We start from the raw sequence: 14,396 nt of genomic DNA on the forward strand, positions 1-14,396 counted from the left end.
CTCCCTCAGTATCTCATAGTGCGACTGTAACTCTCCCTCTCTCCCTCAGTATCTCATAGTGTGACTGTAACTCTCCCTCTCTCCCTCAGTATCTCATAGTGTGACTGTAACTCTCCCTCTCTCCCTCAGTATCTCATAGTGCGACTGTAACTCTCCCTCTCTCCCTCAGTATCTCATAGTGCGACTTTAACTCTCCCTCTCTCCCTCAGTATCTCATAGTGCGACTGTAACTCTCACTCTTTCCCTCAGTATCTCATAGTGCGACTGTAACTCTCACTCTTTCCCTCAGTATCTCATAGTGTGACTGTAACTCTCCCTCTCTCCCTCAGTATCTCATAGTGCGACTGTCACTCTCCCTCTCTCCCTCAGTATCTCATAGTGCGACTGTAACTCTCCCTCTCTCCCTCAGTATCTCATAGTGCGACTGTAACTGTCCCTCTCTCCCTCAGTATCTCATAGTGCGACTGTAACTCTCCCTCTCTCCTCAGTATCTTCATAGTGTGACTGTAACTCTCCCTCTCTCCCTCAGTATCTCATAGTGTGACTGTAACTCTCCCTCTCTCCCTCAGTATCTCATAGTGCGACTTTAACTCTCCCTCTCTCCCTCAGTATCTCATAGTGCGACTGTAACTCTCCCTCTCTCCCTCAGTATCTCATAGTGCGACTGTAACTCTCCCTCTCTCCCTCAGTATCTCATAGTGTGACTGTAACTCTCCCTCTCTCCCTCAGTATCTCATAGTGTGACTGTAACTCTCCCTCTCTCCCTCAGTATCTCATAGTGCGACTGTAACTCTCCCTCTCTCCCTCAGTATCTCATAGTGCGACTGTAACTCTCACTCTTTCCCTCAGTATCTCATAGTGCGACTGTAACTCTCACTCTTTCCCTCAGTATCTCATAGTGCGACTGTAACTCTCACTCTTTCCCTCAGTATCTCATAGTGTGACTGTAACTCTCCCTCTCTCCCTCAGTATCTCATAGTGCGACTTTAACTCTCCCTCTCTCCCTCAGTATCTCATAGTGCGACTGTAACTCTCACTCTTTCCCTCAGTATCTCATAGTGCGACTGTAACTCTCACTCTTTCCCTCAGTATTTCATAGTGCGACTGTCACTCTCCCTCAGTATCTCATAGTGCGACTGTAACTCTCCCTCTCTCCCTCAGTATCTCATAGTGCGACTGTAACTCTCCCTCTCAGTATCTCATAGTGCGACTGTAACTCTCACTCTCTCCCTCCCTCAGTATCTCATAGTGCGACTGTAACTCTCCCTCTCTCCCTCAGTATCTCATAGTGCGACTGTAACTCTCCCTCTCTCCCTCAGTATCTCATAGTGCAACTGTAACTCTCCCTCTCTCCCTCAGTATCTCATAGTGCGACTGTAACTCTCCCTCTCTCCCTCAGTATCTCATAGTGCAACTGTAACTCTCCCTCTCTCCCTCAGTGTCTCATAGTGCGACTGTAACTCTCCCTCTCTCCCTCAGTATCTCATAGTGCGACTGTAACTCTCCCTCTCTCCCTCAGTATCTCATAGTGCGACTGTAACTCTCCCTCTCTCCCTCAGCCCCCCAGGGCCACCCCCCCCCCCCCCCCCCCCCCCCCCAGCCACATGTATCGGCTGAGACATCAGTATTACAGGCTGTGGCCCCTGTTCCTGCCCCCCAGGGCCACAAGCCCCCCCCCCAGCCACATGTATCAGCTGAGACATCAGTATCAGGAAGGGAAGAAGCATTTCTGGAAAGACTCATTCGGATCCTCAGAACTGATTCCAATGATACTGAGCCCGGGGCAGAACCATTCTGGGCTCAAACTCCCAGCACTTAACCCCCTCCTTGCTGATATCTGTGCAACTCCCATTGCAGTAGGTGTAATTGGGTCAGAGTGGCCCCTAATGATATCATGGGGTACCCAAGAGGTCTGACTCAGTAGCCTATATTATACTGTCGGCCATGGCAGAGTTCTATCCAATTGCCAACCCCCGGCCGACCCAACCAGCAGCCCAGGGCCCAGCACCAAAGAAACCCCACAGCCCATACAATTATCTCAATATTTTCCATGAAAACCCCCAGCCTGACAGTCACGTGACCAACTCGTTATGGCCTGGGATTCTACATATCTTTATAATTAAGTAATAGACCCATTAAAATCAGTGACTGGAAGCCTCAGACTTTCCCTTGCGTGTATATATATATATATATCTGCCACATTAAAGGGGAACTCCACCCAAACTCTGATCATTGTCTGTTCCCAGTGAACATTCATTATATGTTTTACAGTTATTTGTGTAGCAGCCTTACTCCCATATCTAATAAAAAGGCACTACGTTTGTCCCGGAGCAGTAACCCATAGCAACCAATAAGGTGTTTGCTTTCAAACAGGGGACCAGTAAATGCTACCTGCTGATTGGTTGCTATGGGTTACTGCCCCTGGGCAAACTTACTGCCTTTTATTGCATAACCCCATTTTTGTTAATTCCTTTCTGGTCTCTGGTAAAATGACATTTTAGATTGTGAGCTCTGTTTGCCTATAGTAATAACTGTGGGGGGGGGGGGGGGGTGCGCCAGGCTCAGCCAGTCACTAACATAGAAGGACACTGAGCTTTGATTCTGGTTTCCAGGTTCTATGAGAAGGTCCAGGCCTCCCACCAAGCCGGCGGCCCCCCCGTACAAGACCCCATTCTCGCTTACACCCTATTGAAGCGGCTGCAGTCAGAGTGGATGAACGTGGTTCACAGTTCGGAAGCCAATGAAAATATCCAAGGTACTGGGGGTTCAGCCACGATGGCCCCTCAATTTAGTCCATGTTACGGCCACGAAAAAGCAACCTGTGGCATTGCAGAACTACAACTCACATCCTTTTATCATATGTCCAACTGGCATCCTGGGGGCACCATCACCCCTACTTAGTGTGTATTTTGTATCAATCTCTTGGCTCTTATGTTAGGGTTTGTTACCCTTTATTCTAGGGAGCCCAAACTACATCTTGGTGACCCAATTACAGGTATGGGACCCATTATCCAGAATACTTGGGACCTGGAGTTTTCTGGATAAGAGGTTTTTTTTGGGAATCATTTAACCATTAAATAAACCCAATAGGGCTGTTCTGCCCCAATAAGGGGTAATTATATCTTAGTTGGGATCAAGTACAGGTACTGTTTTATTATTACAGAGAAAAGGGAATCATTTAACCATTAAATAAACCCAATAGGGCTGTTCTGCCCCAATAAGGGGTAATTATATCTTAGTTGGGATCAAGTACAAGTACTGTTTTATTATTACAGAGAAAAGGGAATCATTTAACCATTAAATAAACCCAATAGGGCTGTTCTGCCCCAATAAGGGGTAATTATATCTTAGTTGGGATCAAGTACAGGTACTGTTTTATTATTACAGAGAAAAGGGAATCATTTAACCATTAAATAAACCCAATAGGGCTGTTCTGCCCCAATAAGGGGTAATTATATCTTAGTTGGGATCAAGTACAGGTACTGTTTTATTATTACAGAGAAAAGGGAATCATTTAACCATTAAATAAACCCAATAGGGCTGTTCTGCCCCAATAAGGGGTAATTATATCTTAGTTGGGATCAAGTACAGGTACTGTTTTATTATTACAGAGAAAAGGGAATCATTTAACCATTAAATAAACCCAATAGGGCTGTTCTGCCCCAATAAGGGGTAATTATATCTTAGTTGGGATCAAGTACAGGTACTGTTTTATTATTACAGAGAAAAGGGAATCATTTAACCATTAAATAAACCCAATAGGGCTGTTCTGCCCCCAATAAGGGGTAATTATATCTTAGTTGGGATCAACTACAGGTACTTGAGTCTATGGGAGATGGCCTTTCCGTAATTATTTCTAGATAATGGGTTTCCGGATAAGGGGTCTGATACCTGTATTGGTTCTAGGGATGCACCTAATCCAGGATTTGTTTCGGTATTCAGCCAGTATTTGGATTTGGCCAAATCCACGGTCCTGGCGCTGACATTTAACCCTTCCAAACCCTAATTAGTGGTTTGGTATTCAGATGAATCCCTTATGGTGGATTCGGGGGTTCGGCCAAACCCAAAAAACTGGATTCAGTGCATCCCTAATTGGTTCTATTGGGATTTTCTGTTGTAGGAAGCCATGATATTGTAATAAAGGGGATCGAGGGGACCCACTACTGGTTCTTGACCCAAAGGCTAACAACCCCAGTCTTATCCCTTTGCAGCGCTGAAGGAGGGGTACGAGAAGGTGAAGCAGGACCTCCCCGCGCCTGAGGATGTGGAAGGGGCGGCCAAGGCTCTGATGAGGTTACAAGATGTCTACTCGCTGAATGTGAATGGCCTGGCCAGGGGGATGTTCCAAAGGTCCAGCAGCTCGGACACCAAGCTCTTGTATAACCCCCCGCACCTCTCCATCATGTCTGCGGATGACTGTTTCCACATAGGCAAGGTACCCCCAGAAGCCAACTGTGTTTTGGTGGGGGGGGGGTCCATACATACCCCCTATGGGGGTTCACTTATTGCATGGCCCACTTCCACACTTGCCCAATTAAAGGGGAAGTTCACCTTTGAGTTAACTGTTAGATCTTCAGAATGGAGCTTCAGCAGCTATGTGGTTGCTAGGGTCCAAGTTACCTTAGCAACCAGGAAGTGGCTTGGATGAGAGGCTGGTATATGAATAGGGGAGGGACTAAATAGAAAAGAAAGTTACAAAAAGTAACAATAACAATAAAACTGGAGCCTCACAGAGCAATAGGGTTTGGCTGCCGGGGTCAGTGACCCCCATTTGAAAGCTGGAAAGGGTCAGAAGAAGGCAAATAATTAAAAACTATACAAAATAAAAAATGAAGACCAATTGAAAAGTTGCTTAGAATTTGTCATTCTATAACATACAGGTATGGGATCACTTACCCAGAAACCCATTATCATAAAGCTCAGAATTACGGAAAGCCCATCTCCCATAGGCTCCATTTTAATCAAATAATTCAGAATTTTAAAACTGATTCCCTTCTCTCTGTAATAATAAAACAGTACCTGTACTTGATCCCAACTAAGATATAATTACCCCTTATTGGGGCAGAACAGCCCTATTGGGTTTATTTAATGGTTAAATGATTCCCTTTTCTCTGTAATAATAAAACAGTACCTGTACTTGATCCCAACTAAGATATAATTACCCCTTATTGGGGGCAGAACAGCCCTATTGGGTTTATTTCATGGTTAAATGATTCCCTTTTCTCTGTAATAATAAAACAGTACCTGTACTTGATCCCAACTAGATATAATTACCCCTTATTGGGGGCAGAACAGCCCTATTGGGTTTATTTAATGGTTAAATGATTCCCTTTTCTCTGTAATAATAAAACAGTACCTGTACTTGATCCCAACTAAGATATAATTACCCCTTATTGGGGCAGAACAGCCCTATTGGGTTTATTTCATGGTTAAATGATTCCCTTTTCTCTGTAATAATAAAACAGTACCTGTACTTGATCCCAACTAAGATATAATTACCCCTTATTGGGGCAGAACAGCCCTATTGGGTTTATTTAATGGTTAAATGATTCCCTTTTCTCTGTAATAATAAAACAGTACCTGTACTTGATCCCAACTAAGATATAATTACCCCTTATTGGGGGCAGAACAGCCCTATTGGGTTTATTTAATGGTTAAATGATTCCCTTTTCTCTGTAATAATAAAACAGTACCTGTACTTGATCCCAACTAAGATATAATTACCCCTTATTGGGGGCAGAACAGCCCTATTGGGTTTATTTAATGTTTTATTAATTTTGTAGCAGACTTAAGGTATTGAGATCCAAATTACGGAAAGACCCTTTATCCCTTGGTCCCGAGTATTCTGGATAACAGGTCCTATACCTGTACTAAAATGTATCTTAATGTTGAACCTACACCTTTTACCTTCAGGTTAACGTTTAGTATGTTATAACAAGACCAATTGCAAATTGTCTCAGAATATCCCTATTGAGAGTCCCAGTCCAGTCCCAGAAGGCCTTAGATCAAGACTATATTATCTCTCCCCTGATTGGCAGGTGGCCTATGACATGGAGGATTATTACCACTCCATCCCGTGGTTGGAAGAAGCCGTCAGCCGTTTCCGCGGTTCTTATGGGAATTGGAGGACAGAGGACGAGGGCAGTTTGGAGGAAGCGCTGGATTACTTGGCCTTTTCTTATTACAAGGTAATTTATAGAACAATGTCATTGTGGCCAGAAAATGTCCTTGGTTGCCCAAGAGATGTTCCAATGCTTCTCTCCACCTGTGGCTTCTACTGTATCTGTAGCTTCAGGGATATTTCTGTGCTGCTGTTCCGTGACCCCCGGTTCCACCCAACATGTGGCTCCATCTGTCCCATAAATCAGCCTTTGTTCCCGTGTCCCCCTAGGAAATCCCAGCACAGCCCTGCACATGGTATAGATTAATTCCCTACGCTTTATGGCTTTCCCATAGCTTTCCCTGAAAGGCGATCCCTCGCTTTCCTACGAGGCTGACACTTTATGGAAAGGGAAAGTATCAGATTTCCAGCTGCAAAGTCAGAGGAACCAGAGGCCCAAGGAGAATAACTGGGAAGAAAGGGAAGGGGCCGAGCTGGATAGGGGCTCAGTGGGATTCAGTTGCAATACAATACATATGGTTAATGTAGACGCCATATTAGAAATATAAGTGTGGGACATTCCATTTGGGGGGGGGGGTTGTACAGAGAACGTTCAGTGATGGACATTGGGTATAGAACATTGAGAGTCGGGGGCCCATTTACCAATAGGGATTTGTCTTTGCTTTAACTTTCTTATCTCATTGGGCAGATAATGATCCAGGTCTGACCTTTTTATTATTTGGTGTGGAATTTGGTCTTAAAAATGGCCGGACTGGATTATATCTTCGTGATGACATGGGATAATAGGCACCCCCCCCCCCCATATCTTCTCTCCTTCCCTCTCACCCCCAGTGTTTCCCCTACACATCTCTTCTTGTATAAACTCATTATGGGTTTTCCTTCCCTCCATTCCTCACTGCCATCTCCCCCGTCTCCCCCGTCTCCCCCGTCTCCCCCCATCTCCCCCGTCTCCCCCGTCTCCCCCGTCTCCCCCCGTCTCCCCCGTCTCCCCCCATCTCCCCCGTCTCCCCCGTCTCCCCCGTCTCCCCCATCTCCCCCGTCTCCCCCGTCTCCCCCGTCTCCCCCGTCTCCCCCCATCTCCCCCGTCTCCCCCGTCTCCCCCGTCTCCCCCATCTCCCCCATCTCCATCATTACACTCTCAATTCTACTGTTCTTCAAACACTTGTTACTCCTCCCAAAGCCATATAAAAGGGTACAGGGGGTGCTGGGATTGGGGAGGGGGGAAAAGCACAAAAAAGTGATGATGGGCATCGTCCTGCAGTACCAATGTGTCTGTAAGGGGGGGGGAGACTGATGGGGCAATAGTATTGGGGAAAATGGGATTTCAAAAAGCAAATGTGACAGCAAAAATGAAAGTGACTGAGGAGAGACAACTGGGGAGGAGAAATATAGAAGGGGGGGAAGAGGGAGGATGGGGGGGAGTAAGGCCAAACAGTTGGGGGGGGGGGGAATAGAAAAGGAAAGGAGAGGGGATGAGAGACAGAAGGAGAGAGGGGAAGGGAAAGGGGGTTCGGGGAGTAGAGAGACAAATGGGGGGAGAGGGGAAATATAGAAGGGGGGAGAAGAGGGGGGATGGGGGGGAGTAAGGCCAAACAGTTGGGGGGGGGGGAATAGAAAAGGAAAGGAGAGGGGATGAGAGACAGAAGGAGAGAGGGGAAGGGAAAGGGGGTTCGGGGAGTAGAGAGACAAATGGGGGGAGAGGGGAAATATAGAAGGGGGAGAAGAGGGAGGATGGGGGGGGAGTAAGGCCAAACAGTTGGGGGGGGGGAATAGAAAAGGAAAGGGCTTTTGGGCTACTGAAGATTCAGAACAAATGTGCAGCAGAGAAAGGATTTGATTAAGAGAAGCCTGGCCCAGGCCCAGAGGCACCGGGTACTCAGTATCACTATAGCTGCTCCCTATGCTGCTCTCTGGGTGCTTTGGTTAAAGGGGAAGAGGCAACGGCTGTTGTGGTTGGCTGGGTACGGGGGTTAGTAGTGGGGGGGAGACAGATGTGGGAAGGAGAGCAGATTGAGTTCCCCCATCGCTGGGACATTACGCTGCTGCCTACACTGCACAACTGCTCATATTGGTGTGGGAATATTACAGGGAGACACATCTGAAACCAAAGGAATGAATAAAAGAATGTTCCAAAGGAAAGAGAAAATATATGTGGGAGAACATAATGACGGCAGGGGGGGCAGATGAGGAGGAGGGATTCAGTATGGGGGGATTCGGTATGGGGGGATTCGGTATGGGGGGATTCGGTATGGGGGATTCGGTATGGGGGGGATTCGGTATGGGGGGATTCGGTATGGGGGGATTCGGTATGGGGGGATTCGGTATGGGGGGATTCGGTATGGGGGGGATTCGGTATGGGGGGATTCGGTATGGGGGATTCGGTATGGGGGGAATTCGGTATGGGGGGATTCGGTATGGGGGGATTCGGTATGGGGGGGATTCAGTATGGGGGGATTCAGTATGGGGGGATTCGGTATGGGGGGGATTCAGTATGGGGGGATCCATGGAAGCCATGGAAGGCAGAACTTCTATACGTATAGAACTGACACTGCCCCTTTAAGGCCCACAAGCAGTTAATGTATATGGGAATGGCAGCGGGCGAGACGGAATTCTGACTCCTGAGAGCGCAGTGAGAGCCGGAATCGGAGGCAGATCCAGGGGGCTGAGCGCGGGGTCTGTGAAATAATCCCCTGTCAGTCACTCATTCTTGTTCCTCTGCCAAATAAATGGGGGGGAAAATCTCCATATTGCTAAATACCTTGGCTCTGCGCTCCCTCTGGCACAGGCTCCGACCCAGTAACCCCCACATACAGAGCGGCGCCGTATGGACTCACTACATCTGTGCCTCTTGCACTCAGGCTGGAGTTACAGTTCAGTTTCGGGGAGACCAGGGTGGTCCTAATAGGTTCCCCCAGGATTGTACCTATTGGCACTGCCCATTCCCTCCCTATATTGGTATTTAGGGAGGTGCCTGGGGTGGCATCACTGCACAGACATCATGGGGCAGATTATGAATTTACCCCCACTGTTGCCCCTAGCTGGTAATACTATTCCCTCACACATCGATGCCAACAGCCCCCATATCTCTGTTCCCAGTGATGAATAAGAAAGTTGGGTATCTTCCAGTCTTTATCTCCTTCCAAACTTGCCCCAACCTGCCCCTCTCTCAGACCGGCGGCCCGGGGGTGTGCGCCCAGCAGGGATTGCATCTGGGCCAGTGGGACCCACCGGATATTCTCCAGTGCCAGTGCTACACATTAGAACTGCTTTCAGCTAACCTATTGTTTCTCCTACTCCCATGTAACTGGGGGAGTCCCAAGCCGGACTTGGATTTCTTAAATATTAACCTGCACTATAATCTGCTTTTCCCCCCCAGGCAGGAAACATCTCCCATGCTTTGGATCTCTCCAGGGAGTGCCTACTCTATGGTACGTGGCCCCTCAGTACTAATGGTATTGCTATTGTACGGCTGTGATTGGTTGAGCAGAAGATTAGAACTGATTATAGAGCCAATCAGGCAAAGTAATGTGAATACTCAGCCTTACTGCTCAGGAACATATAGAGAGGTTCTGTAACTCTGCCCCTTTAATGCCCCTTTAATGCCCCAGATCCAGACAACGGCAGGCTGGCGCGGAACATCGCCAAGTACGAGCAGATATTGTACGAGAGTCCGACTGCCGACGCCGACGCGGAAGAGATGAAACTGCAGAGACCCAACGTCACCCACCTGAAGACCAGGGACCTGTATGAAGGATTATGCCAGACACTGGGATCCCAGGTAATGAGCCCCAGCACCTGCTGACTAGTGGTGGGAAGTGGTACTGCAACTAATCAATTACATTGTTTTCTTTTTAAAGGAGAACTAAACCCGCCACCTTCTGTTATTAATCACTAGCCCCCCCCCCGACCCTCCTCACCAGTTCTTTAACATCAGTGTAATGCAGTAGGGCTGGCAGCCCCCCGGGCACCCCCAGTGTTTGTTTCCCTGGCACAGACAGTGTGGGCATCGGAAGGCTGAACCAACTCTACTTTCACTGCTTAGTGGCCCATCTGGGCCCCCTGGGGGTTGTGGGCCCTGCCAATAAGAAGAATGGGGCCACATGAAACTAAATGCCCGTCACACACACAGTAAAGCCCCTGATTTACCCTGCCAATCAGCCACAAGCCCCGCCCCTTTTGCCTCTCTGGGCCCCCTGGGGGTTGTGGGCCCTGCCAATAAGAAGAATGGGGCCACATGAAACTAAATGCCCGTCACACACACAGTAAAGCCCCTGATTTACCCTGCCAATCAGCCACAAGCCCCGCCCCTTTTGCCTCTCTGGGCCCCCTGGGGGTTGTGGGCCCTGCCAATAAGAAGAATGGGGCCACATGAAACTAAATGCCCCTCACACACACAGTAAAGCCCCTGATTTACCCTGCCAATCAGCCACAAGCCCCGCCCCTTTTGCCTCTCTGGGCCCCCTGGGGGTTGTGGGCCCTGCCAATAAGAAGAATGGGGCCACATGAAACTAAATGCCCCTCACACACACAGTAAAGCCCCTGATTTACCCTGCCAATCAGCCACAAGCCCCGCCCCTTTTGCCTCTCTGGGCCCCCTGGGGGTTGTGGGCCCTGCCAATAAGAAGAATGGGGCCACATGAAACTAAATGCCCCTCACACACACAGTAAAGCCCCTGATTTACCCTGCCAATCAGCCACAAGCCCCGCCCCTTTTGCCTCTCTGGGCCCCCTGGGGGTTGTGGGCCCTGCCAATAAGAAGAATGGGGCCACATGAAACTAAATGCCCCTCACACACACAGTAAAGCCCCTGATTTACCCTGCCAATCAGCCACAAGCCCCGCCCCTTTTGCCTCTCTGGGCCCCCTGGGGGTTGTGGGCCCTGCCAATAAGAAGAATGGGGCCACATGAAACTAAATGCCCCTCACACACACAGTAAAGCCCCTGATTTACCCTGCCAATCAGCCACAAGCCCCGCCCCTTTTGCCTCTCTGGGGCCCCTGACTGCAGCAGCCAGTATTGGGGGGCTCTATGATACAGTGCTGAAATGCTGGTTTGGTTACAGCCCACAAGCTACGAAGACCCCCACATGTCGTGCATGTACGACACCAACAGCCACCCTTACCTGCTCCTCCAGCCAATGAAGAAAGAGATAGTGAGTCTCCGCCCACAGGTAGTTCTGTACCACGACTTCGTCAGTGACCTGGAGGCTGAGAAGATAAAGGAGCTGGCATCTCCCTGGGTAAGGGCCCCCCCTCACTTACATTATTACCCACAATGCAACCTGCTCTACCCAGCATTCCAGCAGGACTGAGAATATCCCTTTAAATTACTGTTAAAGCTTTGTGCCCCCCCCCCGCCCACTCAGACTGAAGGGAAATTATAATCATTATATAATAGTACATTGCTCCGGGTCTGATTGCACTGCAAATGCCTCAATGGCCTTTTATGTTAAAGAAAACAGATCATAAAAAGGGTTTCATCTTAATACTAATTACTAATCATTATACTGAATGTAAGTATTCACAGGGCTCCTATACTGTCAGCTGTTCCTGCTGAATTGTGCTTAGTACAGGGGAATCCCTATGTGCCATAGTTTTATGGTATCTCTCTGTACAGGCTATGAGCAAACTTAGGGGGCTGTTCCTGCTGAATTGTGCTTAGTACAGGGGAATCCCTATGTGCCATAGTTTTATGGTATCTCTCTGTACAGGCTATGAGCAAACTTAGGGGGCTGTTCCTGCTGAATTGTGCTTAGTACAGGGGAATCCCTATGTGCCATAGTTTTATGGTATCTCTCTGTACAGGCTATGGGCAAACTTAGGGGGCTGTTCCTGCTGAATTGTGCTTAGTACAGGGGAATCCCTATGTGCCATAGTTTTATGGTATCTCTCTGTACAGGCTATGGGCAAACTTAGGGGGCTGTTCCTGCTGAATTGTGCTTAGTACAGGGGAATCCCTATGTGCCATAGTTTTATGCTATCTCTCTGTACAGGCTATGAGCAAACTTAGGGGACTGTTCCTGCTGAATTGTGCTTAGTACAGGGGAATCCCTATGTGCCATAGTTTTATGCTATCTCTCTGTACAGGCTATGGGCAAACTTAGGGGGCTGTTCCTGCTGAATTGTGCTTAGTACAGGGGAATACCTATGTGCCATAGTTTTATGGTATCTCTCTGTACAGGCTATGAGCAAACTTAGGGGGCTGTTCCTGCTGAATTGTGCTTAGTACAGGGGAATCCCTATGTGCCATAGTTTTATGGTATCTCTCTGTACAGGCTATGAGCAAACTTAGGGGGCTGTTCCTGCTGAATTGTGCTTAGTACAGGGGAATCCCTATGTGCCATAGTTTTATGGTATCTCTCTGTACAGGCTATGAGCAAACTTAGGGGGCTGTTCCTGCTGAATTGTGCTTAGTACAGGGGAATCCCTATGTGCCATAGTTTTATGGTATCTCTCTGTACAGGCTATGAGCAAACTTAGGGGGCTGTTCCTGCTGAATTGCACTTTTTATTATATGCATGTATATATTGTTACTCATTCCCATTATTTTGCCCCCTCTGTATAATGATACATATGATAGTACCAGTGGATACACCATGCCCAGACACATAATACAAGTAATCAGATGAGGATTTAGAGGCATTTAATATCACAAGCCCGCATGTTAGTAAGTACCAAACCGGTTGCTATGGTTACAAAACAAACTCACATCTGGTTCTGATGAAATTATTTTGCCATAAAAACAGCTCATAAAATTTCTTAATCTCACATTCTTAGAAGTTTGGAAACCGCTCCCAAAATGACCGGACTTTTCCCTGCTCTCATTGGCTGTCAGTGAAACTACTGGGGGAGGGGGGAATATGGAACATTATGGGGCAGACTGTGTTACACAACAGGGGGGGGGGGGGTACTGGGCCCCAGAATAGCTGGAACTAAAACCAACAAGGGCTGACCGGCCAACATAATAATAATCTAATAATGAGCCGAGGTTCAGTTACTGGCAATGCAAATTTAAATCTAAATCTGAAATTCAGCAGGAACAGCATAGGGATTCCCCTGTACTAAGCACAATTCAGCAGGAACAGCCCCCTAAATTTGCTCACAGCCTGTACAGAGAGATACCATAAAACTATGGCACATAGGGATTCCCCTGTACTAAGCACAATTCAGCAGGAACAGCCCCCTAAGTTTGCTCATAGCCTGTACAGAGAGATACCATAAAACTATGGCACATAGGGATTCCCCTGTACTAAGCACAATTCAGCAGGAACAGCCCCCTAAGTTTGCTCATAGCTTGTACAGAGAGATACCATAAAACTATGGCACATAGGGATTCCCCTGTACTAAGCACAATTCAGCAGGAACAGCCCCCTAAGTTCCAATGTGTCTCAGAATGTCTAAAATTACATTTCAAGCTAAACTTTCCTTTTAACTCACACAGGAATGAATGACATCCTGGAGACAAAATGGAGACAACAGGGCAAGATAGAGACAGTAAGACAAGATGGAGACAGTAGGGCAAGATGGAGACAGTAGGGCAATATGGAGACAGTAGGGCAAGATGGAGACAGTAGGGCAAGATGGGGACAGGAGGGCAAGATGGAGACAGTAGGGCAAGATGGGGACAGGAGGGCAATATGGAGACAGTAGGGCAAGATGGGGACAGTAGGGCAAGATGGGGACAGTAGGGCAAGATGGAGACAGTAGGACAAGATGGAGACAGTAGGACAAGATGGAGACAGTAGGGCAAGGTGGAGACAGTAGGGCAAGGTGGAGACAGTAGGGCAAGGTGGAGACAGTAGGGCAAGATGGAGACAGTAGGACAAGATGGAGACAGTAGGACAAGATGGAGACAGTAGGACAAGATGGAGACAGTAGGGCAAAATGTAGACAGTAGGGCAAGATGAAGACAGTAGGACAAGATGGAGACAGTAGGGCAAGATGGAGACAGTAGGACAAGATGGAGACAGTAGGATAAGATGGAGACAGTAGGACAAGATGGAGACAGTAGGACAAGATGGAGACAGTAGGACAAATTGGAGACAGTAGGACAAGATGGAGACAGTAGGGCAAGATGGAGACAGTAGGGCAAGATGGAGACAGTAGGGCAAGATGTAACCAGTGGGGCAAGATGGAGACAGTAGGGCAAGATGGAGACAGTAGGGCAAGATGTAACCAGTGGGGCAAGATGGAGACAGTAGGCAAGATGGAGACAGTAGGGCAAGATGGAGACAGTAGGGCAAGATGGAGACAGTAGGGCAAGATGGAGACAGTAG

The 14,396-nt window shown here is 48.0% G+C and overlaps 1 protein-coding gene and 1 pseudogene across 1 annotated transcript in view; one reads left to right on the forward strand and one right to left on the reverse strand.

The window, feature by feature from the left end:
* LOC116406442 overlaps positions 1 to 14,396 on the reverse strand; it is a 954,163-nt pseudogene that overhangs the window by 362,886 nt on the left and 576,881 nt on the right.
* Positions 1 to 14,396, forward strand: part of p4ha3 (prolyl 4-hydroxylase subunit alpha 3) — a 39,872-nt gene that overhangs the window by 18,646 nt on the left and 6,830 nt on the right. Inside the window, exons 2-7 of the mRNA XM_031896283.1 lie at positions 2,613 to 2,755; positions 4,212 to 4,435; positions 6,039 to 6,188; positions 9,498 to 9,549; positions 9,730 to 9,899; positions 11,184 to 11,360. Of these exons, the coding sequence (XP_031752143.1) occupies positions 2,613 to 2,755; positions 4,212 to 4,435; positions 6,039 to 6,188; positions 9,498 to 9,549; positions 9,730 to 9,899; positions 11,184 to 11,360 (916 nt within the window). The remainder of the gene's footprint in view (positions 1 to 2,612; positions 2,756 to 4,211; positions 4,436 to 6,038; positions 6,189 to 9,497; positions 9,550 to 9,729; positions 9,900 to 11,183; positions 11,361 to 14,396) is intronic.

The sequence above is a fragment of the Xenopus tropicalis genome, chromosome 2 (assembly GCF_000004195.4).
Source record: "Xenopus tropicalis strain Nigerian chromosome 2, UCB_Xtro_10.0, whole genome shotgun sequence".
Classification (NCBI taxonomy): Eukaryota; Metazoa; Chordata; class Amphibia; order Anura; family Pipidae; genus Xenopus; species Xenopus tropicalis.